General features: G+C 46.6%; 1 protein-coding gene across 2 annotated transcripts in view; it reads right to left on the reverse strand.

Moving 5' to 3' along the window:
- Window positions 1–19,029, reverse strand: part of DTX1 (deltex E3 ubiquitin ligase 1) — a 593,706-nt gene that overhangs the window by 68,479 nt on the left and 506,198 nt on the right. For both annotated transcript variants that reach the window (XM_069619247.1, XM_069619248.1), the window contains one exon: window positions 3,444–3,605. In XM_069619247.1, coding sequence (XP_069475348.1) covers window positions 3,444–3,605 — 162 coding nt within the window. The remainder of the gene's footprint in view (window positions 1–3,443; window positions 3,606–19,029) is intronic.

The raw sequence follows: 19,029 nt of genomic DNA on the forward strand, positions 1-19,029 counted from the left end.
TACGTATAATACTGATTATAGCAAAAATACTAACAGCGGATTGGCTTCTGCAACATTGTATAGCATGCCGCTTCATAGCCACTCATAATTGGTTGGCATACTCTCCCAACCTTGGACATTCGGTTCGCTTGCAGCACATGAACAAAACAAAACCCAGGTGCAGAGAACAATGTCAGAACACTGCCCACTCTGGTCATTTAGTCTGCCATCTCTTATCAGGCCACAAGCCAAGGCTTTTCCTTTATAGTTAACCTTGCTGACTGTTTTTTTCTTTGAAACTTTTAAGGGAGTCAGGGTGCACCACTGTATTCAGTTATAGCCTAATCAATAGGCTTTATTTTCAATTCTTGAATCACGTGTGAGGAGACCACAGATTTTTCCATTTCAACCTTTAATTTACTGCCATTGGACTTCATTTTTCTGGGTGCTATTACTCTTCTTGGCCTCTGGAGACTTGGTCGTTCCATCTTACATATGCTTTTCGCATCCTTGATTGTCGAATCATTGGCACTTGCCGATGATTTCACTTCTGCTTAAGAGAAATGTGCCCTTCTTTTAAAGCCTTTCCTGGATGGCTCCCAGCTAAGCAGTAAAGAAGACAGTCCACTTTAAATGCATGCGTCTATTACACAAAGTTTTGTATCACGAAAGCACCATGTTTCCACTCACGATACTTATGCTGCCTGAAGATCCCGGCCCCTAAGTAGGAGCCAGTTGGAAGTGGCTAATTTCCTGTTCTAGCATTGAAAGCCTGGAATAACCTCCCTGTATGCCTGCAAACTGAAACTAATTACTGTTTTTTTGCAAAAAACATAAGATGCATCTTTTAAAATTATAATTCTAACTGCACTAAACCGATGTTGCATATTATCTTCCACAGCGCCAAGATGTCCTGGTGGTGAGTGATAGCGCTATATAAATCCTGCAGATAACGTAACATAATTAATCATCTGACATTCAATGAGCTTTTAAAACTCTTCTTCTTTGGTTGCCCAGTCTTCCTTCTTCCCTCGGTCGCTACCTGTTGAAGTGCCAAGAGTGCTTGGAGTTGAAAAAGTCCAGAAAAGCTTATTTCTACGAATTCTGTAAAGTGAGTTATAAGGGACACTCCGTTCTACCTGGCTGAGAAACTCACCATCTCTGGAAGTCCGGAGGCTGGCATACCATCAGAAGCCAAAACATGCCAGGCTGCAAACAAATAACTAGCAGGAAACAGACCCTGGTCCTGCCACGCATTCAGTCTCTGGAACAAGTCGCCAATGCAGGTAAGACAGGCCCCCTCTGTCCTACACTTCAGAGAGGACCTGAAGAACCCCTCTTCAAAGAACATCTCCCCAATTGCTGATCACAATGCTCAACCCCAATTCTCCTCCTCTGGAGCTCCTCGCCTCCTCTGCGGCAGAGGCATAGACAGGGTAGGGCCTGAGCGGGCATGGTATACCCAAAATCTATAAAACCCCACTCAACAGCGCTGTGTGGGCATTTACAGATTTTAATATCTTCTACAGTGGGCCCAACTACATTAGCTGCAGGCCCCACTTGTTAGAGAATCATGGCTATTCCTCTTCTCTGCGGCCCCTATTTATCTGATATCCCCTGGTGCACTCTGCACCTTATTTGTAAGCCCCTTTGTGTGTCTCCCAGGTAAAGCACTCCATTTCGTCCCAGCTAGGCTTGCTCTTATAAATCCAGTACGTAAACACACTCTAGAGACGGGTTCTTCAACCTTGAGCTCTCCGATGTTTCAGACTACAATTAACATTGATATGTGCCTATTGATTATGCTGGTTAGGGATGATGGGAGTTGTAGTCCAAAACTTCTGGAGAGCCAAAGGTTGCAAACCGCTGCTCTAGAGGCTGGAAACCCATAGTTATGGAGGAGGACAAATGATATGGTGTATACAACAAAGACACTTGAAAAAGCCAGGGATCAAGCCCCAAAACCTATGCAGCAACATATGCAATACGCCCTTCACCTTCATGTGTCTATGAAACTCAGGGACAAGAGTGCACCGCGAGTTCTTTGCAGAAGGGACAAGCAACCAGGTCACTTTTATTGTTTCATTTGCCCCGAGGACATAGCACAAATTCAAACCATAGGAATAGGAATATTATTATGAAGCTGCTTGCAAGAGAGGAGACTGCGCCGCAGGTGGCTGCCTGCCTGCTGAACGTGTATGTCGGTCACAGCTCAAAGGCTTCCGCCAGAGTGCAGACAGGAAAGAATTCACAGGTCTGAGGCGGTGTTGTCTCAACCCCACCTGGAAGAAGACAGCCTGTACTCTCTCGTGTTTGTGGGAGATTTAAAGTAGGGAAAAAGACCTGGGCAGAGAAGGAGGCATTAACTAGAAACATCACTGAGTCACCTGATCTATTTAATATCCAGTCTACCCAAAAGTGTACCAAACAAATAGTGCAATCGATGCGTGTTATGTCCTTTCTACACATGTATATATTATCCTATAGGGTCTCGAGCTGCCATAAGATGGAATGCTGGAGCAATTGAATTGAATTGAATTGATATTTTATTTCTATCGCGCTCGTACACAAGTGTTTCATAGCGCAACAAGGCAAGGGAGGGGAACAGGGGAGAACAAAACAACTATCTTACTAGGCCCAGTGACATTGAGAACACGCAAGTGCATGGGAGAGGGGGAGGGGAAAAGTGCATGGAAGGGGCGAGAGGTGGAAAGTGCGGAGCAAAGGAGAAACAGATAAATAATAAATAAATAAATAATAAAAGCAACAAACAGTGGTAGTGGAGCCAGCAAGTGGCAAGTACTGGGTTTAAGGCAGCAGACAGGGTAGGTCTGATAAGTACCGGAAGAAAAAAGGGGAGACTGTATGGGTACAGATACAGACCCCAGTGCAAGGGGTGGCCAGAGGCAGTGCAGGAGGGTGGCAGGGTGACCAGATACCTGGCCCAGAGGACAGAGTTTGCCCAGGTGCACGACGCCAATGTAAATACTATGCGAAATATTTACCCCAGTACAGAAAAATCCAGGCCTCAGTCTTCTGGAGGAAGCGTGGACATGTCTGGCTTCTACAAAATCAATGTCCTTGCCAGTACAGAGAAGGGGAGCGTTGACCACTGTGCTACCAATGGATACTATTCAGGGCAGCTGGGCGTGGGTCGGGCCATTCATTTTCATATGAGAAAAAGTACTCTTTGTGAAGATGGTTCTAGGTGACCCACAACATCCCTTCTGGTCCCTGCATGGGCCTGGATCTTTTGTGAGTACTGAGTAACAGGGAGAAGTGTACATGGGGTGAGAGCGGCACTGAAAAGCCCGGAGGGGAGGGTTATTTTGCAGAGAGCTTGAGGGAGTTTAGGCAGAAGAAAGGAAAACATGAGATACGTGATTTTGAGGGATTGGTGCACGCAGGGAAGAAGGCGGGACGTGGCGCAAGGGCACGGGACGCATGCACTGCCGACTCCTTACTCTTCTTCAGGTGCTTCTTCTTGGTCTTCCTGCAGACCCCGTTGATGCCCGGCACGGGCTTGATGTCACTCTTGTTAACCGGAGGCGGGTGCAGGATGGGCTTCGGGGCTCTGGTCAGGCAGACTGGCAGCCCGGCCGCGCACATCAAGATGCCGGTCATACCTAAAGACAACAGAAGGGGGAGACAGGAAGACACAGTGTTCAGGCTAAGACCACCAACGTGAATTGAAAGTTAGCACAATAATTGGGACTCCTGGTTGCTCCACACTTTGCTCATACTGTCACTGCTAACTACGCTTTCCATCAGTACCTTTCTACCACCTTGGCATCAGGGAGCAGGCTGGTTTACTGCAGGTCTCTGACGGTTAACCGTATATCAATGATTCTTCACAGTGCTCTTTGAACATTGACTTGTCTCTTTGCTCTTTTTTTTAAACTTTTTTTTATTTGCCTTGACAACACACAGAAAAACAGAGGGGACCACACGGCACCAGCAGCGATAACAAGTGACATACATCTTCACCAGTATACCTTGAATTATCTATGGGGGAACGGGGGGATCAGAGAACAGACAGAGCATTAATATTTGATTCAAAGGAGACACAGGTCACAGAGTGGTCACATTATGAAGAACAACCAAGAGAAGAATGAGCAGGGTTTGAAGAAGAAGCCATGGCGGACATGTAGTTGCGCAACCTTCGCCAGATGTCTCTTGGCCTTGCATGTGGGTGCTGCGTTGCGCACCAGGCCTCTTCCATGTCATGTGCCCATGTAATTGTTCTAAGCCATTGTGTGTATGTGGGTGCCTTGGGCCGGAGCCAACATAACAATATGCAGCGGACCGCTAGCAACATGCACAGACCCGCAAGTTTCTTCGAGTCAGGCCCCAACTGGGGAAAGTCATGGAAGAGACAAAGCAGTGGGGTGGGGGCAATAGTGTACTCCAATATGTCTGACAACGTGAAACAGATGTCAGCCCAGAATTGGGTCAGGTGAGGGCAGTGCCAGAGCATATGGATGTAAGTTGCTTGATCCGTTCTGCACCTGGGGCAGTTGGGAGGAGAGTCACTGAACATACGATGTAGTCTCTTAGGTGTATGATGATACCTGTGCAGTACCTTAAATTGCATTAACTTAAATTTCGAGTTGTAAGACACATCGTGGGTGCGAGCACACATTCGGGACCACCTCTCATCAGTGATCTCAACTTCAAGATCCTCCTCCCAGCTGCGTTTCAACTTAGTAAAGGTGGGGGCTGCTCTAGCCTGCAATAAGGAGTAGAGTCTCAACACCTTCCCTTTGAAGGAGGAATAGGAACAGAGTTCCGCAACTATGGGTTCATCAGGCGGTAGCGTGGGGAAATCAGGGTATCTGAATTTGAGGTTCCTCCAAAGCGAGGAGTATTGTAGCCACGCTGTGGGCCGACGCTTGAGGTAAGGAGGGAGTTCAGACCACTCAACGAAGTTGCCCTGCTCGTATATATCGCAGAGCGTCAGGAAGCCAGCTTCAACCCAGCGGGACACAATAGATTGTGGGATGGGTGGGACATCAGGGAAGAAGTTCCATAGCGGCAGGTCCCCATGAAATGGGTGTGGTGTATCAACCATAGCCCATAGTTTGGATAATGCTAAGGATGTGCTACCTACGGGGTCTGCGCAGTCAGGGTCGGGAGGTATGGGTTTAAGGATGAGGGAGCCAATCACCCGGTCAGAGACTGTCAGTTTCTCCAACCGAACATGTGGGGGGGGGGGTCGGTGGTATTGAACCAGTGAGAGGCAAATTGGGATTGAGCTACCACCCAGTATCTAGTGAAATCTGGGGCGTTAAACCCGCCTAATTCCTTGGGGGTGGTCAGCGTAGAGAGTTTGAGGTGGACTGCACCTGAGTGCCAGAGGAAGGTGTTACTGATGTGCCGTAGTGATTTGAAGAATGCGTCTCCTGGCCATATGGGCAGATTGGTGAAACGATAAAAAGTTGAGGTAATACTACCATTTTAAGTATCCCAATCTTGCCTGCTAGTGAAATAGGGAGTCTAGTCCAGCTGGAAGTTTTTATGGCCAGGTTCTTCAGGTAGTTCTGGTAATTGTCCTCGCACAGCTGTGACGTGTGCCGGGAAGCTACCACCCCCAGGTAAGTGATGCTAGATTGAGACCAGGTGAACCCTCCTAAGTGCAAGGGGGTTCGCGTAGTATCTGTAAGTGGGAATAATATAGATTTAGAACAGTTAACTTTCAACCCAGAGATGTCTCCAAATCGGGTGACATCCATGAGGATAGGGGCAAGGTTGGTTTCCGGGGAGCAGATGTACAGGAGAGCATCATCAGCATAGAGGGAAACTATATTGGATTGGCCCGCCATGCGTAATCCCCTATGGGAGTGTGACTGGCGAATCATGTCGGCGAAGGGTTCAATGGCAATGGCGAAGATTAGCGGGGAGAAAGGGAACCCCTGTCGTGTCCCTCTGGATATCTGAAAGGGAATGGAGCACCTGTCCTCGGTGCAAACTCTAGCCAAACTCTAGCGGTGTAAAGTAGCTTAACCCAGGTTCAGAAGTTGGGGCCAAATTTACATTTCTCGAGAACTCGCCAGAGGTATTTCCACGAGACCGAGTGAAATGCCATCTGCATGTCTAGAGTGGCCGCTACCACCTGTGTGGTCGGGTTGACCCTGCTAATCACATTAAAGAGCCTTCTTAAATTTAGGGATGTGGACCTTCCTGGGACAAATCCTGCCTGGTCAGGGTGGATAATGTGGGGCATGAATGGGGCTAAGCAGTTGGCCAGAAGTTTAGCGTATATTTTAACATCACAGTTAATCAATGAGAGGGGTTGGTATGAGACACATTGGGCAGGGGGCTTGCCAGGTTTGAGGAGGACTGTTATCAATGCCTCACGAAGGGAAGGAGGAAGTATACTCCTTTCGCATGACTCCCCCCATAGGGCCAGCAAGTGCGGGACCAGTAATGTCTTGAAAATTCCATGGGGAGACCATCCGGGCCGGGGGCTTGACCCGACATTAACGACTCGATGGTTTCGGTGAGCTCTTCGGTAGTAATGGGCCGTTCCAGGCAGATGCCAGCTTCCTCGGACAGGACTGAGAGAGGAAGGCAATCTAAATAGGAGACGATCTCTGGTATAGGGGGGGCATCAACTTCTGAGTAGAGGGAGGTATAAAACGATAGAAATTCAGAGTTGATGTCCTGTGGGGAAGTGGCCAGTGAGCCGTCAGACCTCACTATAGCTGGAATATTGGGGGCTCTGAACTCACGACAGAGCAACCTTGATATCATACAGCCGGGGCACTCTCCCTCCCCATATTTCCTTACCGAATGGGGGGAGTCCAGGAATTTGATCTCTCGTTCCGCAAGACTACGGAACTTCTCCAGTTCCGAGCCCAGAGCTGAAAGAGTGGTTGGGGAGTGGTCTTGAGCATATTAGGTCTCGAGGTTGGCTAGGAATGATTCACTAACGGCGATATCTGCTTGGATTCTCTTTAAAATGCTACATCCCTTGGAAATGGCGATTCCCCTCACAAATGCTTTAAAGGGTTCCCACAGTATGGCTTGTGTTGTTACAGAGTCTGTATTAACCTCGAAGAACTCTTCAACGAAGGAATCAAGTTCGGTAGCAAAAACCTGATCAAGAAGTGCATGGGGACTCATCCTCCATTGTCTCGCCCTTTCGGCGTCCGGGCCCCATTTCAGCGAGATAAGTAGCGGTGAATGGTCTGATAATGTTCTGGGAAGGATAGCCTGGTGAGACAGGGACCTGACTAGCATGTCGGCTATGAGCCATCGGTTTATTCTAGAGTGAGAATCATGGACTGAGGAGTAAAATGAGTACGTACGGGAATCGGGGTACATTAGCCGCCAGGCATCTACTAGTTGCAGTCGAGGGAGCGTTGTGAGAATGGTATAAACCGCTTTGGAGAGTTGGCGAGGTCGCGAGCCCGACCTGTCTAGGGTGACATCTAATATTGTATTAAAATCACCCCCCATATAATCGGAATTAGGGGGAAGCTTTCTAGGACCGAGGCTAGGTGTAGGTAGAAGTCGGGATCGTCAACATTCGGGCCGTAGATATTCAGGATGGCTACCTCCTGGTCTTGCAGTGTGCTGACGGTCAATACATATCTACCCAGGGGGTCTATACTCGAATGGTTACATACGAATTTCAAGCTTCTGTGAATTAAAGTGAGTGTGCCGCGGCTTTGTGTGGAATAGTTAGTGTAATACCTCTGGGGACCCCACTGTTTAGCGAATTGTTCACATTGTTCGGAGCGAGCGTGGGTTTCTTGTAGGCATAGAATTGTGACGCCATGGTGTTCAGCATGTAGTTGTATCTGCCGCATCTTTTTGTAATTGCCCAAGCCTCGGACGTTCCAGCTCATAAACGTCAGGTCATTCTTTACCATTTATGTAGTGGTGTTGATTGGACTTCCGCACACAGGTTACTAGACAGAAAGGGGTCGGTTGATCTGGGTGTAAGCGAATCCCCGTCAATATATAAGTGATGTACTGCTGTAGCACATGCGGCACCACCGGTGGTTGTCAAGACTTCTTTAACCATAACGTCCCTCCCATCCGTCGCCCACATCCTTCCCCCAATTAGAGGGACGAGACCCAAACAAACCCATAACAACAACAAATCACTCGGCATGTGCGCCTGGGGGGCTTTTAGTTAGCCTGGCGATGGCGCGCCGGATTGGGGAGAGCATGGGGAGATTGTACAATACAGCAACGTTTAATCAGAGTGTACAGTGTAGAAACGAGGGCTCATAGGGGGCCCCAGCCCAGGAAAAAAAGGGGAGCTGGAAACAAGGACATTAACCATGGACCCTAGAGCACCAATACAAGAGCACATTATAGGCCCTGAGTGGCTCAGGAGAGCCCAGGGTCCCAGTGACCAATCACCGGGGGTCTGGAGGCGGCTGTAGGATAGCTTCCAGGCTGGGACTTCATCTGAGTATCGAACTGTTCTAAATATAGTGAGTCTGTACTGCAGATAAGGCCACATTGCAGAGGATCAATGGAGCAACAAGAGCAAAACTAGTAACCAAACATTTCAGTTGAAGTGTAAGAGTCATATGAGGCCTTGCCAACGGCGGACACTTATATGGAACAACAGCAAACTTCTCGGCATCAGCGCGTGGGGGCCTGTCAGTTGGCCTGGCAATGGTGCAATGGACTGGAGGGAGCGTGAGGAGATTTCAAATGCAGCAGGGTTTGCAAGCGTGTTCAGTGTAGAGAACGCGATGAGAGGGTTTTAGGGTAGAATAAGAGGGGCTATGCCAACCTGCTAACACATTCCCATGAGGGTTTAGAATGACACAGTAAATTTGCAAACATTGTCCGGCCCCTGGTAACACATCTGGGGACATGTGGATCATTTCCGTGCCAACAGTTAGGGATGGGGAGGCATTAGGGTATTAGTTATTCGCTAAACACATTGAAATAGCGCGATCCGAGAGGATCGTACAAGTAGAGAATCAACTTAACAAGATGGGACAAACTGGCAACTAAAGTTACTAGGAAAGGACAACCACCAACAGTAGTAAGGCCGTGTGCAGCCCACTGCTGGTTCAGGCGAAAGTGGTAAACATCACATCGGAATAAACTTTCACTATGGTGAGAAGGAGAGGTCAGCCAGGGAAATGTTCATCGATGAAACTTGAGGCCTCCTCCGGAATCGTGAAGAAGAATGTTTTGTTGGAATGTTTGATCCTTCATTTTGCAGGGAACAACATGGAGTATTTGACTCCTAAGTCATAGAGTCTCTTTTTCACAGCTACAAAGGTTTTGCGGTCCTGCTGTACCGATACAGAGAAGTCCGGGTAGAGGTGGACCCTGGCCGCCCCGAGAAGGAGTTCTCCCTTGATCCTGGCCGCTCGTAAGTGTGCATCCCGGTCCCGGAAGTTTAAGATTCTGGCAATAATGGGATGTGGGGGGACCCCGGTCTGGGCATACGCGGTTAGGGATCGGTGAGCTTGTTCGACCGCAAAATGCGGAGAGAGTTTCCGCATATCCAGAAGCGTCATGAGGATGCGCTCCACGTAATCCTCCATGGGCTCTGTGATGTTATCTTCAGGCACTCCGACAATGCACAGGTTGTTTCGTCTCGAGCGGGATTCGAGATTGTCATTTTTCTTCTCAACTGCCATCACTCGATTGGTGAGTGTGGAGACCGCAGCGCGGAGAGAGCCCAGGTCGTCCTCAGTGGCCCCCACCCTAGTTTCTATTTCGGCTACTCGCCCGTACATTCTCTCGATATGGGCTTTTATGGAGGAGATGGTGCCATTCATGTCATCAAGTTTAGTATGTAATGTGGTGAAGCCCTCCCGAATATATTCCAGCTTCTTCTGAGAGTCCTCTGGGACCGACGGCACCGAGGTGGTGGGCATTTCATCTGAGGTTTTGGCCGCCGACCTCAAAGGCGTTTTGGTAAACATGTTTAGTGAACTTTGCTTCTTCCCTGCACCCGCGGACTTGTCTCTTTGCTCTTAAATAACAGTCCCTGCTACATAAAGATGAGATGGAGAAGTGAAACAGGCTGCATTAAGAACATTTCTCACTGGGCGCTTCTTGGACCCACTTGCTAGAACTTGTATGGCGTTTGTATGGAGTGGTGTCTTTGTCTGTTTCAAGTTGGACAAAGTACACTGTGCAAGATCGGGGGACGGAAAATAACTGATATGAGGATGTATTTGTTCCATCAGGAGATGAAAGCTCCTCATGAGAAGCCATAGTATGTGTCCTCTATTTATTTATTTTAATATGTATTACATGCCACGTGCCCATAGGTCTCAGAGCGCACATGAAGAACAGACAGAAATGCGACAACAAAAGTCATTTGTCAGGCAGGAGGATCAGGCAGGAAGACTGGGAGTACGGGATTTAACTCAATCAACTCTCCAACTCAATGCGGAATGAATATATGGGCAGTGGATCATTGCAGGGTATGTACGAAAGGAACTAAGAGGTATAGATGTTTTAGAAAGTTTATTTTATAAAATCTAAATGGTGAGTTAATTGATTTAGGAGTTGGCGTAATAGTCAGTATCATTTCTTGATACTAAATCCTCATAGCTTTTGCTCTCTATGGAGAAAACCCAATGTCCCATCTGAGATACTGCACTGCAGGCCGAAAACTGATTTAACAGATGGAGTATGTTTTTCTGAATATTTACAGTTCTGCAGCTGTTTTGAAGGATATCTTACAGATAGGTCATCATGTGGATATATATCTGAGCTTTTGTAAGTCAGCTTAATGGTACCAGCCACTCTCCTAGTCAGATCACACTGTGATAATCCACTTTGTCGAGGAAAAACTAGAGATATGTCCCAAACAAGTGAAATAACATCATCACTCCCTTACAAGAACTATAAGTAATAAAATCCACCCAACACATTCAGCCTGCCACTACTAGTGATGGATGCAGACTGCCTACTATTAGGAAAGAGTTCTCTAGAAGCAACTATTCCTCACTAGTACATGGACCCTCAAACCTTTTGCATTTGTTTTTGTATCCTGACCTGACCTTTTACAGTGGAGTGCAGCCTTCAGCGTCACTCCCCTTGGCTTTTGCTCATTGTTATGGGGAAGCTGATACGTCCTTTAGGGTGTCAGTACTGAGAAACTTTTCTTCTCTTAGTCTTTCCACTTTGTTGCCAGTTTTCAATAACCTTTTATAATTGTGCAAAGTACCTTCCATTACAGCGCAATGGGGCCTTTGTGTTTTATGGCACCCTCTAAGGAATTTTTGGTGATTTTACAATGTGCTTCAGGACAAACTGGTGGCAGCAGTAGCTTTTTTAAATTGGTATACCTTTTTATCGAGACTTACCACATTTACCGCGTGTGGCTGCAGACTGTGTTTAACATGGCCATTCCACAAGGTCTATTGTTTGTTCCTTTGGCCATTTTGGCCCTTTGACTTCCCACTGCCCATCCAGCACTGGGATTTCCTTTTTTGGGCATGAATTTGCCTGCAAAAGCTGCCTGTTTTGCGGGCCTATGCAGGTCACGTGTGTAGGCACCCAGGAAGTGGGCTGGGAATGTCTGATCCCAATCCACCATACTGATGCCAGGGTTTCTGGTGATGGAAGCATGAGGACCCCAGTGGTCCCTGATTGGACCACTGCTGGTGTGAATTCATTTAGCAGATCTTACCATTAGAGGGCTGGATGGGAACACTCACCTAACTGTGGATTAGAGGAGGGGCCCTGGATTCATTCACTAGATCTGAAGAAGGAGCCAGGTGTCCTTTGCAGCAATCTCCTCATTTATAGAGGACATTACATCACTCATAACCACAGATACCAAACCCAACTCACAAACCATCTTAGGAACTTTAACCTTGGTTTTAATGACCCTAAGAACACTAACGCCCATGACCTAGCCAACACCTTATCTGACTTGGGTCACACGCTTATTATTCACGAGCCCACCCATATCAAAGGCAGAACACTGGACTGGCTCACTCACCTCAACTGCTCTATTGACCTCCTATCCAATGACCCATGCATTTGGTCGGATCATCACACAATAACTTTCTCTATCAAAACCAACACACCTCACCTGGCGCCTATCATCGCCCCAGCCACCAGCACGAGAAATAAGAAAGATATTACACCTAACAAACTCTGACCTTATTACTCCCCATCCTGAACAATATCGACTCAGATGCTGATCCCACAGTCTTAGTGGATATCTACAACCAGGCTATATTCAAAGCACTGAACACCATTGCCCCCCTAAAATTGCGGAAATCCAAACCACAGCGTCACCTTAACACCTGGTTCACGCCACAGTTAAGAGAATTACGCAAAACTAAGAGAACCGCAGAGACACATTGGAAAAAACACCCCACAGCATCCAATAAGACTGAGCTAACCATAGCATCCTCTAGTTACAAAGAAGCCATCTTTCTTGCTAAAAAAGACACATATAACAAAAGGATAACACAAGCGGAATCCAACACAAAGGAACTTTTTAAGATTCTGAAAGAAATAGAATCCCCTACCGCCCCCATAGACAAATGTGTTACAGATGCACTATGGTGTAGTAATATACAGAAAGCTCTATTAGACAAAATAGCTCGCCTACAATCTAAAATCAATGCAAAAAAATCCCTACTTCTAGCTGACCCGGACTACAAACAACTACCTAACAAATCGCCTACTTTCAAGTCCACCTGTAAACCTTTCAGCTTCTCACCCCTCTCAATCTGGGAAGTAGAAAACATCATCAGTAAACTTAAACCTTCAAATTGCCAAGGCGATGCCTGCCCTGCCCCAATCATCAAAGCTGCTGCGCACGATCTGGCACCATTCATAACCAACCTCATCAATGCCTCCTTCAAAACTGGAGTAGTACCTGATAACCTAAAAGATGCGTGGGTCATCCCACTCCTTAAAAACCCTACTCTTGATCCAGTCAACCCGTCTAATTATAGGCCGATTACAACTGTACCTTTCCTATTAAAAATACTGGACAGAGCAGCCTATTTACAAATACAGTCCTACTTAGAATCAAACAATCTCCTAGGACTTAGGCAATCAGGTTTCCGACCGAGACACAGCACGGAAACTGCATTAATAGATCTCACTACCCAGATCCAAATACTGAAAGACAATGGCAAACTTGCACTCCTCTTACTGCTTGACCTGTCAGCAGCTTTTGACTTGGTCAACCATCAAACACTCTGTCACCACTTGAAAACTGCAGCACACTTTTCTGACGCAGCCACGGCTTGGATCAGTTCCTTCCTGGCGAACAGAACCATGAGGGTCTTCTCTCTCACTGATTCTGCTGAACCCTCACCAGTACCCTGTGGAGTCCCGCAAGGCTCTTGCGTGTCCCCGACACTCTATAATGTATTCACAAAGCCCCTCTTTGATATCCTTGACTATCTGGGTGTCACGTATACCAATTACGCGGACGACACCCAGATACTCATTCCTATCTCGGGTAATTATAAAACAGACAGCAAAACCCTTAATGAAATCTACTCAGTAATTCAAGCATGGATGGCACATCATGGATTCTGCCTCAATGACGAGAAAACCGAGTTGATCATCCTTGGCACTCACGCCAAACTCAAAAATCTCAATCCCGCATTTAAATCCTTCACCATAGATGGCAATCTCATACCCGTGTCAAATAACACCAAAACCCTTGGTGTGTACATCGATGCCACCTTATCCTTCACCAAACAAACTAATGCAGTAGCATCTTCAGCCGCTTACACCTGTAAATTGATCACTGCATGTAGGCCGTTCATCCCCTCACCCAACTGCATTACTCTTGCTAGAGCATTAGTCCTATCCAAGATAGACTATTGTAATGCCCTTTACTTAGGTACTAGCCACAAAAATATCAACAAACTGCAAGTAATTCAAAACAATGCCATTAGGGCCGCCCTCAACATCCCTAAAAAGATGCACATCTCCGAGACCAGACGCAAAATACGCTGGCTCCCAGTCAAGCACAGAATTTCCCTTAAAACGTTGGCCCTTACACACAAAGCCAGGGCCAACCTTGCACCAGCCTACCTCACCAACCAACTTACACTTCACACTTCTTCAAGACCACTTAGAGCAGCACAAGCTAACACCATGTCCATACTGAGATTCAAACTTCATAACTCGAGTGGTGCTAGCTTCCCTGTACAAGCCTCTAAATTATGGAACACAATCCCTGCGCTTCTGCGAGCAGAACCATCTTTTAACCTATTTAAACACAACACGAAGTGTTGGCTTCACAACATGGACTCTATGACAGCCTAACCGCCTGCTCCCAGCATGATTGACCGTCATTGGCACATTCTTGTAAGTAATGTATTTATACTAGTCTATGTATGTACCCATTTGCATTACTAAGTTTGTACCTACCTGTAACTGTATTGTAACGTAACCCTTTTGACTGCTTTCAATTGTAACTGTAACCAGATCTAACTTATGCGCCTGTGTGCCCCTGGGCCTGACAGCACTTTATAAATAAAATAAATACAAATACAAATACAAAGGACGACCCTGAGATGCACTTGAGGAGGCCTGGCACCCAAATCCTGCTGCTGTCCCATTGTAGACCTGCTTTGCACCTGATCTCAGAAGACCTGAGAAGGTGCTTCCAACGCTTGGAGTAGTGGGACTAATTACTCTCGATGCCTCCTGGTAATCCTGCAAGTGAGTCTGTTTGGAAGTGTCCCTGGGCCATCCAGTGGGTTGTCCATCTCGAACCTAGGTTACGATGCAGGAGCGTCACTATTTCGAGTTTTGACCTGCGACTTTGGGGAATCCTAGCTTGTCCAACAAAGCGACCTTCTGGCACATTTCTGGGTCCCCTTGCGTAACTGTGCTACAGTGAGTGTCTCTGAATGCAATTTTCCTGCATTCTTTCCAGTGCCCTGAGACCTGCTGCATCAGTATTTTTCTTCTTTTCTTATCGAAATCAAGAGTAGCAGCTCCTGTGCCATACCTGACCTGTAGCTACACCTGCAGCGCCTGTGCATCTGGAACCGAACTGAGAGTGGGATATCGTACCTCTGGTGACCACCTCTGGACCTCCCAAGTCTGAACCAAAACTGAACTAAGGGTGGTGAACAGTGAAGTCACTTAGCCGTGGCCCTTTGTTCATCCAAATATATTCCTTCATTGAGGGCTAAATTTTGACTTTCCTGTTGGCTTGGGTGGTACTTGCTACCTAGAGCTTTCCAAAAGTTGGGAACAGCTTTGTTCATTGTACCATATCTTCACCTGACTCTTGGAACCTGTTTCACCGCTTCAGAATAATTTTTCCTGCTCCTTAAAAAGTACTTGGGAACTTTATGCATGACCGCACGCATTACGCGTGCACTGAACATTGAGCACAAGGCTCCCCTCATCCTAGGGGTGAACTTCTAAAGTTAGGATTGTCATATCTGAAGTCCATTGGTGCTATAAAAGTTACTCACCTTCTTCCTTTCTTTGCAGATATTGGCAGAGTTATTAACCTTCTTGCACTGAGTGCAGTGGTTGTATATATATTACATAGTATGTTATTGGTGTGGTATTTTACTAGAGCATTTCGTTATTCATTGTGATGTTATTTGGCTTATAATGGTATATTTTTGTATAGTACTGTCTAATTGTAATTCTTGGTGTTTCACTGTGTGTTCTCATTGGAGACCCCTGATCACCTTCACGCCTCCTGAAATGTATCCTTGACTGCTCTCCAGGCTACCGTGGATTGGTCTGGCTATCTACGTAGAAGTGTCCCCTATTCAGCTAACATGGGTGGCCTCCTAAACATCTGTCCCCCAGGCCAGAGTTTAGAAACCCATTCGAACACCTACTATCAAGCCTCATTGAAAAAAGCCCACATCGTGAACGAAACGATTAAATTGATCGAGGCATCACGGCGGCCCTAAACACCACAAATACGTCTCCCATCACAGGTTGGAAAAGCAGCGGTTCACATAGGACCTCTGCCTATTGAAATACAGAGCAGGCATCTTGGACGACTTTGATCAAAATGCAATCACCTGAGGAGTGAACTGAGTGACAAAACAGCCGAGAGCCTAGAAATATGCATGCTATAGATCACAAAAGCTCCACTCCCAGATCCACGTTGTAGAGGCTGAACACTCTATCAAATACCTTTTTCAGAATGTATTAGGCACTGGTGGAGCCAAACTTATAGGACACTCCATCACCCTCTTCATAACACTGTAAAATCCAGCTTACTTTCTTCTGAGAAAAATCAACTTCCCATGGGGAAACAATGTTGCTACAGCACTGCCCACTAACATTTTCTGTCTCCAACCTGCCACTTTGCCAGTAACATCTGTGCAAATTGACTGCAGTCCAGGAAGCAGACATGAGAAGGACTTTGGAAACCTTAAAGAATGCAGCAATCATACACGCAAGACTTGCCTCTGAGTGCGATCCCCATAAAGACCTCACTCTCATTCAGGCCTTGTAGTACAGTATCATTATATGGCTTCTCCAGACCAACTGTAAACCCAGACACCTGGAGAAACTACAGAGCTAGCTCAGGTTTTCTTCGCATGTATCCCCACCTCTTACTAAATAATCGTTCGGATCGATTTCCAGTTAGGAGTCAGACCTTATTGAGAGCCTCAAGCAAAGCTGCTCAATGTAGGTGAAGAAGTATATTGGCTAGTGATAAATAAAAATCCTGCACTTTAATACTAACCAGCCTCACAACTACCTCCTACATTTCCGACCATGCAGTGCTTCTTGACCTCAAATCATTTTCAAAGTGTCATATTCTGGTTTACATTATACATTGATAAATACATTCAAGCAGAGCCTCCTACCATCCAAAACAGACACAAATCAGCTGCAGAGTACCTTAAGTATCACCTCTTTCCACAATTGCATTTAACACAGACATGCTCTTCCACATTGTATAAACCCACAACAGGGGCTTCCAAACATTTGCCACAATCGCCCAGATCCACCATAGACTGGACAATGTTCCTGGGGAATTATCTGCCGTTAGATGTGCATGTTTATTATTCCCATTTGTCAGAAAACCGGATCTAGGTCTTTCACCGTGAGGATGCACAACCTTGCGCAAAGCCCGCCATCAAAGCAAGCCAAGTTGGAGCACTGGTTGACAATAACTTCTCATTCACACTGCCAGCAAATGCTGTAGTCAGGAATTGGTTTAATCACTGACACCTGCTCTGCAGGGTCCGCCCACATCTGCATCTTCCCAAAGTCCTCAGAGTGGTAACGTCATGCTCCTCCGACTGCAACGGCTCGTAGAGAGGATGTCTGAGCAAGCCAATACTAACTCTCCAAAGAGAACAGGTCACTCAAACTAGAATTGGCCAGAAGTGCTTCAACCACAATCAAGCCAGTACAGAAATCCATGTGATGGCCTCCAAATAGGGAATGGACACAACTTCAGATCCTGTGTAAAATCACACTCATGTATTACTTGCAAAGGTATTTCAAATCTGAGAGCTATGCAGACATCTGACGTCTTCCAAAATGAGGGCAGGTAGCAGGTAACTCCACATTCACAGTTCTGGCCTTTGGAAAAAGCCCTCACCGCTTTTACGAGAATTGTGGTTCATTCCACCCTCTTTCACTCAGGCTACAGTCTGGCATCCCCCTTACATAGTAGATTGCAAACTCAACGTGAACACTTTCTGCTGCTCAGAAGCCTAAAACAAGCTGCATCCCTGACATTTCAGGCATGGCTAGACAACATGTCCCTTCCCACCGCAAGGCTTTACAATCGACGCTGCATGAAATAAGTGCACGCTCAGAAGCCTAATACCAGTCCCATCTCTAGTATGGGTTGAGAGATTGCAGCCTCACTGCAAGGGCGTTAATGTTACTATTGCACACGCTATGAATTGGTGGGGTGCGGGGGGGCTCATAGAGATGTCCTCATCATTTGCCACAGTCTGACACATGACTGCGCCACTCCTGACTCTTGAAACCCTCAAGCCCGGTCCGCTCTTCAAGTTGTCCTTTTATCAGAGGGAGGCAGTATCATGTCGAACACCTTGTCGCTATGGCACCCCCCACCCCCACCCAACCCCATGAGGAGACTGACAGTTGATATGAGGGGCTTAGCAAATGTCCAAATAAATGCGCACATAGCTAGAATATTCACATTTGTGTGTAGGCATGCATTTGTTGCAAGAGTCAAATCCCAGTTCGACATTATGCTAAATCGTTGCAGAATGTAAAGATATCAGAAAACTGGACGGTCTGTTCCCATTTGGAGAGAGATATAGGATACTCGAGAGATATTTTGCCATTGTATCCCAATAGGCTCGAACTAGTGGTGGATGCATTGCAACATGTATCCTCTATCCAACGCTTTATTACACAAAAGGTACATGGCAGCGGATTCGAACTGCCCGTTCCTCACTGCAAAGACAACAAAGGGAACAGGAACGCTGCCATGTTATTTTAGGCAGTGTTTACATAGCACAACGTTCACCATTTACATGGCTCCGTGGATCATTTAAGACAAAAAAAATTTCTAGCACTAAGAAGACTTGAGGATAGCCCCCCCCCCCGCCATGATGCCTAGATGAGTCTATGAGGGTAGCTTTTTTCCATAGACTTTGGGATGACACAGCGACATCAAATATAAGCTCCATTGGTTGCTCTTGGTGGACGTTCTGCCACAGGCTCGGCTGTCCATCTACTCACAGTAGAATACAGATACGACCTAGGACCAAAATTGGGTCTAGCTGGACACTACCAGACTATGCCTTAACACCCTGACATCAGTATGCAGCGAAGACCTATGACAAAGTCGGGCATGCTGGACACATAGCGAGTCTTCGGTACTAGTGTCATCTCCTGACCTCTCTCAGCACCCATCCACCTGCCTGATATTTGTGGGTTGTTTCTACCGGAGCTTGGCCAGCCCGCTAAGCCTTATCGTGGAGAAATGTGCTCACACATTATAATCCTACTGCGTGATCTCCAACATTGTGCACTTCGGTCCACTGAGAACCTTCCCCCTACGAGCACTTTGAGACTATACTAATGCTAAAATGCGTTATAGAAATAATAATTGAAATTACGATTAAAATGCTCTTTTTCTTT

This window comes from Ambystoma mexicanum, chromosome 10 (assembly GCF_040938575.1).
Source record: "Ambystoma mexicanum isolate Mex_15411 chromosome 10, UKY_AmexF1_1, whole genome shotgun sequence".
Lineage (NCBI taxonomy): Eukaryota > Metazoa > Chordata > Amphibia > Caudata > Ambystomatidae > Ambystoma > Ambystoma mexicanum.